Here is a 13,358-nt window from a genome sequence, read left to right as displayed (position 1 = left end):
TGAATAAAAACATCAGTCCAAATGTGTGGCTGAGATTTGAAAGAACCATTGTCAAGATGACATACTTTGGTGGTAATTATTCAATTTGAATGGTTATATTAACAAAACAATACTACATTTCTAAAGGTGTACACATTCTAACCACGCATGCACAATTGTCAACTATAAGTGGTCCTTGTTGTGTAGTTACTCTCTGTCTGGCTGGTTAGTGGTCCTTGTGGTCTAGTTAGTATCCTAGTTAGTCTGTCTCTGGCTGGTAAGCGCTCCATGTTGTCTAGTTAGTATCTGGCTGGTTAGTGGTCCTTGTTGTCCAGTTTGTGCACTACTCTGAAGGCCTCCAGGAACTCGGTGAAGTCGATGCTGCCGTCCTTGTTGAAGTCGATGCTTCGCGCCAGGGCGTCGATTGCGCCGTCGTCGAGGGCGACGCCCAGGTGACCGCTGAAGAGACGCCAGGTGTGGCGGAACTCGTCCAGGGAGATGAGACCTGGACGTGGATATGAACAAACAATGAGTATCCGGAGACGCACTTAAAGAACTGGTAATACCGGCTACCCTGGTATTTGAGATGAGCGGGTGCACATCGGACCTGAATGATCTTTGTCTATGATGTTGAAGATGAGTTCCAGGTCGGTCCTGTATCGGACCAGAGTCTCGGCCAGGTTCGGTGACACCTACAGATGGAAGGGTTTTCGGGAGGGTTATTTATGTGTTTGGATCATACAGTTACATCAAAGACAATACAATACATCAATAAAACACTTAATAGGTTAAAAAAAAACAACACAAAGAACAATGACATCACCAAAGCTGTGTGGGCGGCATTACAATCCCGACCCATCACATCAGTGCAGCCAGATTTTCTCTGGAAGGCAGCAGTCACACAGGATACAGGAGAGTCTAGCGCATCAAAAGGTACTGGGTTTGATCCCCCATTGTCTGCAACCTGCCTGCAGACCTCCTTGAGCCCCTTGGGTGACATGCATCTGAACTCATGGTCCTTCTCTCGGGCTACAGGCATCTGCTGAGTGACTCGTAGGCCGTGGTGTGTCTCCTGACCTGGGGCAGGTGGAGCCCGGGGCCCATGTAGTCGAAGCAGGACAGGTACTCCACGCTGCCGTCTAGGGCCAGGCGGGCCAGGTGGGGCCGCAGGGTCCTCCAGGGGAGGTCCAGCCTCAGCACCGTCTCCAGGACCTGGGCCCACTCGCTGACCGACACGAAGCCTGGGGGCACACAGAGGGCGGCTTAGCTCTGGAGGCGGAGCGGGTCGACTTGTGACCGGAAGGTTGCCAGTTCGATCCCCGGCTCCTCCTAGTGGAGTGTCGAGGTGTGTCTGCTGGCTGTCGCCTTGCATGGGTGACACCTCTGTCGGTGTGTGGTTGTAGGTCGCATTGGATGATAGTAATGCTGTAAATGTACTGTAAGCATGTACTGTCGCGCAGTGACCACCAGGGGGAGCCCCGGCACATGTGTGATGTAGGATGCATTGGATAATGCAATAATAACAAATAAAATCAATCATTGATAGAGTTCATCAATCATTTATGAGTTTTTTCGTACGCCTAAGCCTTTGTTGTCGTGCTGTGTACAAAGACAGACAGACAGACCTGTGTTGTTGTGTGTGTACAAAGGCAGACAGACAGACCTGTGTTGTTGTGGATTGTGTACATAGACAGACAGACAGACCTGTGTTGTTGTGGTGTGTGTACATAGACAGACAGACGGACCTGTGTTGTTGTGGTGTGTGTACATAGACAGACTGACAGACCTGTGTTGTGTGTACATAGACAGACAGACAGACCTGTGTTGTTGTGGTGTGTGTACATAGACAGACAGACAGACCTGTGTTGTTGTGGTGTGTGTACATAGACAGACAGACAGACCTGTGTTGTTGTGGTCAAAGGGCAGGAATCCCGTGAGCAGCTCGGAGCGGTGAGAGAACAACTTCTCCTGGAGAGCTCTCAGAGCTGAGCCTTCTGCTGCCCTCACCCTGCGCACGCACGCACGCACACACACACACACACACACACACACACACACACACACACACACACACACACACACACACACACACACACACGATGATGATACCTACACCGATAATATTGTTGATTTCCACCGCTTCAATAACTGTTACCCTAAACAGCATGTTAGTGTGTTCAGTGTGAGCCCCCCTCCCTGGCCCTACCTCTGGGTGAGGGTGAGCTTGCGGGTGGTCCGGCTGACCTGGTACTGGTAGAACCGCGGCATCAGGTCCTGGCCCAGCTTCACGTAGGCCCCCCGGTTACTGCCCTCCTCGTAGTAGTTAGAGGCAGAGAAGATGGTGATCACCTGCGCACACACACACACACACACACACGGGCACACACACACACACACACCTCCATTTATCAGAGCATAGAGAAACGGCTTACGGTTTGAATGGCATATTAAGAAGACAAGTGAGGGATAGGTCACTTCGTACCGAGAACATGAGCTCAGCTGATGCTGCAAACTTTCTATTCAAAGTATAATAGACTTTATAACAACACCCCTGCTTTAGTGGCGCTGTGTCCTTGGGACTTTAACGACTCCTCCCTATCCGAGATAGCCTCCACATCCACACAACGAAACCCCACTCATGAACCCTTATCAACAGGCTGCGGTTACGTTTCCGCCGTGGCAGATTTCGTAGCCCTCCTGCTTGCACTCGTGCGAGCGGATGAGCAGCTGGTAGCCGTGGTGCCGCAGCAGGCGCTGGGTGACGTCCGGGCCGTAGTAACAGCCCCCGCCCCGGAAGGTGTTGGGGGTGCAGCCGTCCTGCGGCTTGGGGTCGCTCCACAGCACGTCCACCATCTGGAGACGAGGAGACGGGGGGGAGGATTCACTACGCTGATGCAGACGTACGGTCCGACCCCTACCTGCCCCTTAATGACCCGTCTCTGTACTGTCTAACCCCTACCTGCTCCTTAATGACCCGTCTCTGTACTGTCTAACCCCTACCTGCTCCTTAACGACCTGTCTCTGTACTGTCTAACCCCTACCTGCTCCTTAACGACCTGTCTCTGTACTGTCTAACCCCTACCTGCTCCTTAACGACCTGTCTCTGTACTGTCTAACCCCTACCTGCTCCTTAATGACCTGTCTCTGTACTGTCTAACCCCTACCTTCTCCTTAATGACCTGTCTCTGTACTGTCTAAGCCCTACCTGCTCCTTAATGACCTGTCTCTGTACTGTCTAAGCCCTACCTTCTCCTTAACGACCTGTCTCTGTACGGTCTTACCCCTACCTGCTCCTTAATGACCTGTCTCTGTACTGTCTTACCCCTACCTGCTCCTTAATGACCTGGCTCTGTACTGTCTAACCCCTACCTGCTCCTTAATGACCCGTCTCTGTACTGTCTAACCCCTACCTGCTCCTTAATGACCCGTCTCTGTACTGTCTAACCCCTACCTGCTCCTTAATGACCTGTCTCTGTACTGTCTAACCCCTACCTGCTCCTTAACGACCTGTCTCTGTACTGTCTAACCCCTACCTCCTCCTTAACGACCTGTCTCTGTACTGTCTAAGCCCTACCTGCTCCTTAATGACCTGTCTCTGTACTGTCTAAGCCCTACCTTCTCCTTAACGACCTGTCTCTGTACGGTCTTACCCCTACCTGCTCCTTAATGACCTGTCTCTGTACTGTCTTACCCCTACCTGCTCCTTAATGACCTGGCTCTGTACTGTCTAACCCCTACCTGCTCCTTAACGACCCGTCTCTGTACTGTCTAACCCCTACCTGCTCCTTAATGACCTGGCTCTGTACTGTCTAACCCCTACCTGCTCCTTAATGACCTGTCTCTGTACTGTCTAACCCCTACCTGCTCCTTAATGACCTGTCTCTGTACTGTCTAACCCCTACCTGCTCCTTAATGACCTGTCTCTGTACTGTCTAACCCCTACCTGCTCCTTAATGACCTGTCTCTGTACTGTCTAACCCCTACCTGCTCCTTAATGACCCGTCTCTGTACTGTCTAACCCCTACCTGCTCCTTAATGACCTGTCTCTGTACTGTCTAACCCCTACCTGCTCCTTAATGACCTGTCTCTGTACTGTCTAACCCCTACCTGCTCCTTAATGACCTGTCTCTGTACTGTCTAACCCCTACCTGCTCCTTAATGACCTGTCTCTGTACTGTCTAACCCCTACCTGCTCCTTAATGACCTGTCTCTGTACTGTCTAACCCCTACCTGCTCCTTAATGACCTGTCTCTGTACTGTCTAACCCCTACCTGCTCCTTAATGACCCGTCTCTGTACTGTCTTACCCCTACCTGCTCCTTAATGACCTGGCTCTGTACTGTCTAACCCCTACCTGCTCCTTAATGACCCGTCTCTGTACTGTCTAACCCCTACCTGCTCCTTAATGACCTGGCTCTGTACTGTCTAACCCCTACCTGCTCCTTAATGACCCGTCTCTGTACTGTCTAACCCCTACCTGCTCCTTAATGACCCGTCTCTGTACTGTCTTACCCCTACCTGCTCCTTAATGACCCGGCTCTGTACTGTCTAACCCCTACCTGCTCCTTAATGACCCGTCTCTGTACTGTCTAACCCCTACCTGCTCCTTAATGACCCGGCTCTGTACTGTCTAACCCCTCCCTGCTCCTTAATGACCCGTCTCTGTACTGTCTAACCCCTACCTGCTCCTTAATGACCTGGCTCTGTACTGTCTAACCCCTACCTGCTCCTTAATGACCCGTCTCTGTACTGTCTAACCCCTACCTGCTCCTTAATGACCTGTCTCTCTACGGTCTTACCCCTACCTGCTCCTTAATGACCCGTCTCTGTACTGTCTAACCCCTACCTGCTCCTTAACGACCTGTCTCTGTACTGTCTAACCCCTACCTTAATGACCTGTCTCTGTACTGTCTAACCCCTACCTGCTCCTTAACGACCTGTCTCTGTACTGTCTAACCCCTACCTGCTCCTTAACGACCTGTCTCTCTACGGTCTTAACCCTACCTGCTCCTTAATGACCTGTCTCTGTACTGTCTAACCCCTACCTGCTCCTTAATGACCTGTCTCTGTACTGTCTAACCCCAACCTGCTCCTTAATGACCTGTCTCTGTACTGTCTAACCCCTACCTGCTCCTTAATGACCTGTCTCTGTACTGTCTAACCCCTACCTGCTCCTTAACGACCTGTCTCTCTACGGTCTTACCCCTACCTGCTCCTTAATGACCCGTCTCTGTACTGTCTAACCCCTACCTGCTCCTTAATGACCTGTCTCTGTACTGTCTAACCCCACCTGCTCCTTAATGACCTGTCTCTGTACTGTCTAACCCCTACCTGCTCCTTAACGACCTGTCCCTCTACGGTCTTACCCCTACCTGCTCCTTAATGACCTGTCTCTGTACTGTCTAACCCCAACCTGCTCCTTAATGACCTGTCTCTGTACTGTCTAACCCCAACCTGCTCCTTAATGACCTGTCTCTGTACTGTCTAACCCCTACCTGCTCCTTAACGACCTGTCTCTGTACGGTCTTACCCCTGTTACTTAACGACATGAATACAGAATTCCCTGTGAGTCGCTTTGGATAAAAGCAATTGCTAAATTCTTCAACATTTGTCAGACATGATTTATAAATATTACGCATACATAAATATCAAACTATACACGCATATATAAGTATTAAACTATGCACATACATAAATATTAAACTATACACATGCATAAATATTAAACTATACAAGTTAAAAAATGTTCACATAGAAATATGAAACCATAGAGAATAGGACAAATAAAGGACAAATATATGTGACTATAAAACCATTCACATAAATAAATATTCAACGATACACATGTATAAATACAAGTATACAAGTGCGGGGGAACTGCCACTGGCCTGTTTCCACTCCCGCTCCACCCGGGGGGGAGAGGGGGGAGGCAGGGAGGCCAGGGAGTCCAGGAAGGGAACCTGGAGGCCGTCGGCGGAGAAGGGCACGGTGGGGGGGGGCGAGGAGCAGGGCCGCGGGGAGAGGCAGGAGGGGGTCCTCGAGGAGCACAGCGAGGAGGAGGAAGAGGAGGAGGAGGAGGAGGAGGAGGAGGAGGTGGAGCCGTTGTCCTGGTGGCTGAGTCCACGGGGCCGCTTCCTGGGGACGCACGGCGGTAGCTATGACAACCGTATTCATGACGCCGTCACGCCAGAAGGGGCGAGTTAGCAGGGGAGCGGGCAAAATAAACGACGGGTTCTCCTAAGAGGAGAACCATGAGTTGTGGTTCTCCTTTAGAACCACAACATACCCGGGCCCCTCACCTCTTGGTCTGGGCCGGGGCCCGCTGCCGGCGGCTGTGGCTGCTGCCGGGACGAGGGCTGTGTGCCTGCCTGTAGGGCCGGCTGACGTCCGGCTCCTCCAGGCTGCGTCTGGGCAGCCGCAGGGCCGACTTCACCTGGAGGAGACAGGGGACATAGAGAGGAGACACGGTGAGGAGACAGGGGACATAGAGAGGAGACACGGTGAGGAGACAGGGGACATAGAGAGGAGACACGGTGAGGAGACAGGGGACATAGAGAGGAGACACGGTGAGGAGTGAGGAGACAGAGGGACATAGAGAGGAGACACGGTGAGGAGTGAGGAGACAGAGGGACATAGAGAGGAGACACGGTGAGGAGACATGGTGAGGAGTAAGGAGACAGAGAGGAGACATGGTGAGGAGTAAGGAGACAGGGGACATAGAGAGGAGACACGGTGAGGAGTGAGGAGACAGAGGGACATAGAGAGGAGACACGGTGAGGAGTGAGGAGACAGAGGGACATAGAGAGGAGACACGGTGAGGAGTGAGGAGACAGAGGGACATAGAGAGGAGACACGGTGAGGAGTGAGGAGACAGAGGGACATAGAGAGGAGACACGGTGAGGAGTGAGGAGACAGAGGGACATAGAGAGGAGACACGGTGAGGAGACAGGGGACATAGAGAGGAGACACGGTGAGGAGACAGGGGACATAGAGAGGAGACACGGTGAGGAGTGAGGAGACAGAGGGACATAGAGAGGAGACACGGTGAGGAGTGAGGAGACAGAGGGACATAGAGAGGAGACACGGTGAGGAGTGAGGAGACAGGGGGACATAGAGAGGAGACACGGTGAGGAGACAGGGGACATAGAGAGGAGACACGGTGAGGAGACATGGTGAGGAGTAAGGAGACAGAGAGGAGACATGGTGAGGAGTAAGGAGACAGGGGACATAGAGAGGAGACATGGTGAGGAGTAAGGAGACATAGAGAGCAGACATGGTGAGGAGTAAGGAGACAGGGGACATAGAGAGGAGACACGGTGAGGAGTGAGGAGACAGAGGGACATAGAGAGGAGACACGGTGAGGAGACAGGGGACATAGAGAGGAGACACGGTGAGGAGTGAGGAGACAGAGGGACATAGAGAGGAGACACGGTGAGGAGACATGGTGAGGAGTAATGAGACAGAGAGGAGACATGGTGAGGAGTAAGGAGACAGGGGACATAGAGAGGAGACATGGTGAGGAGTAAGGAGACATAGAGAGCAGACATGGTGAGGAGTAAGGAGACAGGGGACGTAGAGAGGATACATGGTGAGGAGATGGGAGACAGGGGACATAGAGAGGAGACATGGTGAGGAGTAAGGAGACAGGGAACATAGAGAGGATACATGGTGAGGAGTAAGGAGAGAGAGGACATTGTGAGGAGTAAGGAGACAGGGGACATAGAGAGGAGACATGGAGAGGAGATGGGAGACTGGAATCGTGGCAAGTCGATTTTCACTCTCTGAATCTAGAACCTTTCTCTTGAATGTTTCATGGCTGAGGAGGACCAATGTTTGTCCTGCGTACCTTCTGTCTCTCTATGGAGTTGAGGAAGTCCAGGTCCGTTTGGTCTGAGATTCCTCCGTGAACAATCAGAACCTTGCTGTCGATCACTGTAGCGATGGGCAGAAGGCTGAACACGTCCTGGAAGAGCTGGAGAATCTCTCGGCCGTGGGTCTAGACACAGGACGGCAGCGTTGTGTGAATTCCAGGGTAGTTAAGCTATTGATCCTACTCAGGCAGCCTAAAGAGTATTTGTTTTCACTTTCGTCACCACCAGATGCCATACGGATTATTCAAATAAAGCCTAAATGGCTTTATTGGCATGGAAAATAAGCATTAACATTGCCAAAGTGGTTAAAAAATTTAGCAGATGGAAAATAGTAGCCTACTGCAATATAAAGAAATATATATTCTAAAAAACAAATTAGGAAAAAAATGAAAAGAAATGATGAGCAGCATGATACTGACTGTACCTTGTACTTCTGCATAACTTCTTTGGTGAATCCATATCTGAAAGAACAGGCTCATGTCAGATCCATCACTCAATGATTAGGTTCAAAAGCACACATTGTCAGGTAACCCTTGAATCTTGAATCAACTGTTGGTCTTTTAGCAACTTTAGGCTCATGATGTCGTCTGTCAGTCTGCAACCACCCTACCAGTCTGAGGGTCATCATGTGGTCGGTTGGTCTACTACCAGTCTGAGGGTCATCATGTGGTCTGTTGGTCTACTACCAGTCTGAGGGTCATCATGTGGTCTGTTGGTCTGTTACCAACCTGAGGTTCATGATGTAGTCTGTGGGTTTGTTACCAACCTCAGGTTCATGATGTAGTCTGTGGGTCTGTTACCAACCTGAGGATCAGGATGTAGTCTGTAGGTCTGTTACCAACCTGAGGTTCATGATGTAGTCTGTGGGTCTGTTACCAACCTGAGGTTCATGATGTGGTCTTCATGGTTGCCCCGGTTCAGGTGCATGTGGTTGGGGTAGAGCAGAAGGTACGCAAACAGGATCAAGACCACCTCTGTCGACTGCTTCCCCCGGTCCACAAAGTCCCCGTTGAACACGTACGGCGTTTCAGCAGAAGGAAGGCCGTTCTACAACAGGATGTGACGTCACAATTTAAATAAAACTTTCAGAGCCAGAATTGTATGGAAGCTCATAATGGCATTCTGAATACCATTAGTTTTTCATATTTTTTAGAAATAATAGATATTTACTTTCCAATATCAAGGACTGTTGATAACGAATTTTGGCGTTATTATCACATATCAATCATAAACAGACGGGTGCTACCTTATAAAATATGAGGAGGAGGTCATCCAGGTGTCCGTGCAAATCACCTTGGAACCAGAAACCAGAACACAGCGTCTTTTAATAGAATTCAAAAGGGACACTGTTCGTCAGCACGTGAATGAAAATCAATACTTTAGAGAACAGCCGGTCTGTTTCCCAAGGGCCCCAGTTCCTGAGCCTCTACGAATGGGACGTATTAGCATTGTTAGCACTGGTTCAAATGAAGCGGTACTTTGGGTCGCATATTTGTCTTATTTTATCAGCTGTAGCTGATAAAATGACTTTGCTAGATCCTGCTCTAGCAAAGACGGTTCGGTCTCAACAGCTTCCTTTCTGAATCGAACTTCCTGTAAGCAAGCATACATCGCCACACAGATATGAACAATTAGCCCATGTGGAAGTGTTGAGGTTAATTAAAGCCTGTTAAATGGAACCAGGGTCTATAGCAACAAAGAGGGCATTATTCCGTCACTCTCCGGCTGATCCAACATGTGGGTTTCTGTAAGTATCCTTGAATTTAATGACCAGCGAACGGACAGAAAGGACCAGGAGGCGGAGTCAAGAGCTAATTAACGACACCTCCTTTCTTTGATCTCTCCTCCACATGAAGTCAATTACGTCTGCTATGTCAAGCAGGGTGTTCAGCCAACATTTTAACTCTTCAGCTGGCCATTTGTTTATTCATCCGTAGATAGTTAATCGGGCTGTGGACAAGCAAAAATGACATCACAGTGTCCCACGTTGACCATCACATCACAAATAAACATGCGACAAGATAGTCGACAGCAGTTATCAATACACCTATTGATGTGTTCACTGCGTACCACATATGGTGATTTCCTTGGCATAGGACGTAGACATGTGGACGATGTTTGGCATCTGCTTGAGCAGCTTTTTGGTCTCCCACAGCAACTGCAGAGCATACCTGGCATGGAGAGTCTGGGAGGGGGAGATAACAAGCAAACAAGGATTTTCATGATAGAACCTTGACTGAATGACTAACCTTCATCAATTGACTTGAGCAAGATTTTGAATGTCACAAAGGCTGCAAATTCCTATTAAATATTCAAATAAATTCAGTCCAAAGGGCTTTATTGGCATGGAAAATAAGCATTTATATTGCCGAAGTGGTTAAGAAATGTAACTAATGGTAAATGTTTGCCTCCTGCAATATAAACATGAAAGTACATTTGAGAAAAGGAAATTATGAATAAGTATTATAAAAAGGAAGAAAGTACCAGTGATGAACTATGTATTAATTGTTCATTCCATGCGCAGCGTGATACTGACTGTACCCTCGACTCTTGTACCTCTAGGGCCTAGGGATGACTGCCAGGACAGCAGCACGCTCTCTGTTGGCCCTGGGGCTGATTTGGTCTGGTGGAGCTGCCGGGGGCGTCTCACCTGGTGCTCCTTGAAGGCGTTGACGAGGCTGTTGGTGTGGGAGACGGAGAGCGGGAAGGAGATGCGTGGGCCCCTGTAGGACTCTGCGACGGGGATCAGCTCGTAGCACGTCTCCCTGCCCAGCCAGGGGTCCACCACGGGGTCTAGCAGCTGGGAGATCAGGTCTGGCACCACAGACAAGGGGAAAGTGCTAAATTCTATTTTTAAGTGTAAGGACGTACAACATACATGCATACGATAGCTAGGATAATACCCTACCCAATGATGAGTACTGTTTTTAAGTGCAAGGACGTAAAACATACAATAAGTGTGTGTGAGTGAGTGAGTGAGTGAGTGAGTGAGTGAGTGAGTGAGTGAGTGAGAGAGAGAGAGAGAGAGTTGCAGAAGCTAGTGAGCGACATCGGCATGGAGCACGTTCCACCACTTCGTTGCCTGTTGTGTGACCTGTAGCAGGCGTCCAGCTGAGGTGGTTAAGTGGAGCGCTCGAGCCGGGGTTCGTGGTCCGATACTCCAGATGGAACGGGGCACTAGGGTCGGACTAAACATGCTAGTGGACCAGACAAATTTGAATTGACCTTTCACAATATCATCATCCTCATCATCATAACTGATTAGCAATAGCCCTTATTCACCTAGCGGCCATATTGGTGAGCTGGGTATGGAAACCTTTTAGAATATTTTTAAAAACCATGACCTCTCAATTGCATTATTTGTATCTGACTACCATATCCCCAACCAGGTAGCATTTAGAAAGCATTGAGGTGTCAACAGCAGGAGAAACCGACCAGGTTATAGAGGACACCGACCGACTAGAGTAGAGTACCCCGGTTCCGTTTCATGTCGTCATTAAACACTGCTGTGGCCGCGAGACCCACTCCACTATGCTAATGAGCCGGCCAGTCCTCTAATTTATGCGGGTAAACAAAGCCGCACGGGAACTGGACGTCACAATCAAACCCATTTCTCTCTTCCTCATTGTCCTCCTTTTTCAGGCGTGCCCGTAAACCCATGACAATAGTGGGCAGTCTCTCTGCTTTGCTCGTTCACAGCCCTTAATGTTGAATAGAAACACAAACGTCTCCGTACATTGATACACGCAACAGTTCCTTTCGCACCTCGACTGAACTAATGGAACCTTGTTTGGAACGAGAGGCAGCGCTGTGTGTGTGCTTTTTGTTACTGGAACACCGATCAACGTTCGGCTATCTTTTGCCCACAGCTGTCACAGACAGAACACAACCAAACAAATGGAACTCGACATCCAGAGCTGTTGCTAGGCAACGCCTTTTATGCACTGGGCATTGTGGACCATAATGCTTGACGAACAAAACCAGTGTTCATTTGATGAAAACACAATGCACTGCGTTGAAACATGAAATAAGCATACTTGTCTAGGGGCGGACCGCCCCTAGACAGCTGAAGCCCCTTCCTAACCCCCTACACATATACAGCAGCAAAGGCATTTCACAGTGACAATTAATGAATATGAAACATTCAATTATTGATAAGGCGCCTTACAAAAGATAATTAAGAATGACCCCAGAGCCTTTCGAAAATGAAAAGTTTGGCTAGGTCGTTCCGACACTCAATGAATCTGAGTTACATCCCCTGTGTCTGCAATCTACCTGTAGGCATCCTAGAACAAGATGTCACCTGTCCCCTACCTTCTCCTTAATGACCTGTCTCTGTACTGTCTAACCCCTACCTGCTCCTTAATGACCTGTCTCTGTACTGTCTAACCCCTACCTGCTCCTTAATGACCTGTCTCTGTACTGTCTAACCCCTACCTGCTCCTTAATGACCTGTCTCTGTACTGTCTAAGCCCTACCTTCTCCTTAATGACCTGTCTCTGTACTGTCTAACCCCTACCTGCTCCTTAATGACCTGTCTCTGTACTGTCTAACCCCTACCTTCTCCTTAATGACCTGTCTCTGTGCTGTCTAACCCCTACCTGCTCCTGCATGGCGCTGAATGACAGAGGGTATGAGAGGTATTCTTACCTGGCCCGCTGCCGTTAAGATGGGTGAAGTTGTCCAGCATGAAGCTGAAGAAACTGGAGAGCTGTGGACAGGAGTCAGATAACTAGTGAGTCACATGACGTTGTTTATGCTATGGGTCTTGCGTGTATACGGTTCTAACTTTGGGAATTCATCTTGAAATGACTGTTACAATAAGTACATAAGTACAGTTATTGTGAGCATTTATTCTTTCCATAAATCTGGATCAAAATTGCCAGTGTGTATGAAGCATGGAGTGACCTCATTTCCTGCTGAAAAGGGATGTTAACCTGTGATCACAGGTTGACATCCCTTCTTGCTGATAGCGAGAGAGAGAGACTTGAAACAATCTATTTCTTTACACAAACCGGCAATCATCCGTTTTAGTTTCATGTTGTCCAGAATAAATTTGCTTCAGCAGACTCTACATCCAACGTGCTCTACGTCGACGTCAGACACAGGTCCTTAAGGAGCAAGGGAAGGGGTCAGGGTATCTCAGTGTTGGGGATCCCTCCACCCCGAGGAGCAGCTCACCTGCAGCTGGTCCTGCTCCCCTGCGTACTCGATGGACTGAAAGATGCTCCAGGTATACCTGCGTCTCATCTCCAGGCGGGCCATGTAGCGCCGGTACCAGCCCTGGATCAGGATGGCTGCCTTCATAGCTAGGGGACAAGACACCTTGGGGTCTGGGTCTTTCTACTCATTAGACAACACACTACTCTACTTCTACTTTCTACTTGTTAGACTTCCCTTTACTCCCTTCCGTTTTAATCAAATTGAGGCTATTTTGCATATCATGTATTTTTACTGTTAGATCTTTGACTATCACATGTGTCTTATTCTATGAGGTCAATTGTTTTTT

At 49.2% G+C, this 13,358-nt stretch overlaps 1 protein-coding gene across 1 annotated transcript; it reads right to left on the bottom strand.

Annotated features, from left to right (window-relative positions):
* Window positions 1-293: 293 nt before the first annotated feature.
* Window positions 294-13,156, bottom strand: ppef1 (protein phosphatase, EF-hand calcium binding domain 1; the record flags this gene model as incomplete). Its single annotated transcript, XM_079737018.1, has 16 exons — window positions 294-484; window positions 587-671; window positions 1,057-1,220; window positions 1,881-1,987; window positions 2,186-2,328; window positions 2,647-2,832; window positions 5,867-6,113; window positions 6,278-6,411; window positions 7,825-7,974; window positions 8,274-8,310; window positions 8,730-8,896; window positions 9,096-9,142; window positions 9,920-10,034; window positions 10,500-10,663; window positions 12,500-12,560; window positions 13,031-13,156. The coding sequence occupies 16 exons, from the start codon at window positions 13,154-13,156 to the stop codon at window positions 294-296; spliced, it is 2,124 nt and encodes a 707-aa protein (XP_079593144.1).
* Between the last annotated feature and the right edge of the window lie 202 nt (window positions 13,157-13,358).

The sequence above is a fragment of the Pollachius pollachius genome (assembly GCF_949987615.1).
Source record: "Pollachius pollachius genome assembly, chromosome: 5".
Taxonomy (NCBI): domain Eukaryota; kingdom Metazoa; phylum Chordata; class Actinopteri; order Gadiformes; family Gadidae; genus Pollachius; species Pollachius pollachius.
Note: the sequence above shows the minus strand (reverse complement) of the source record. Positions and strands in the feature narration are given on the sequence as shown.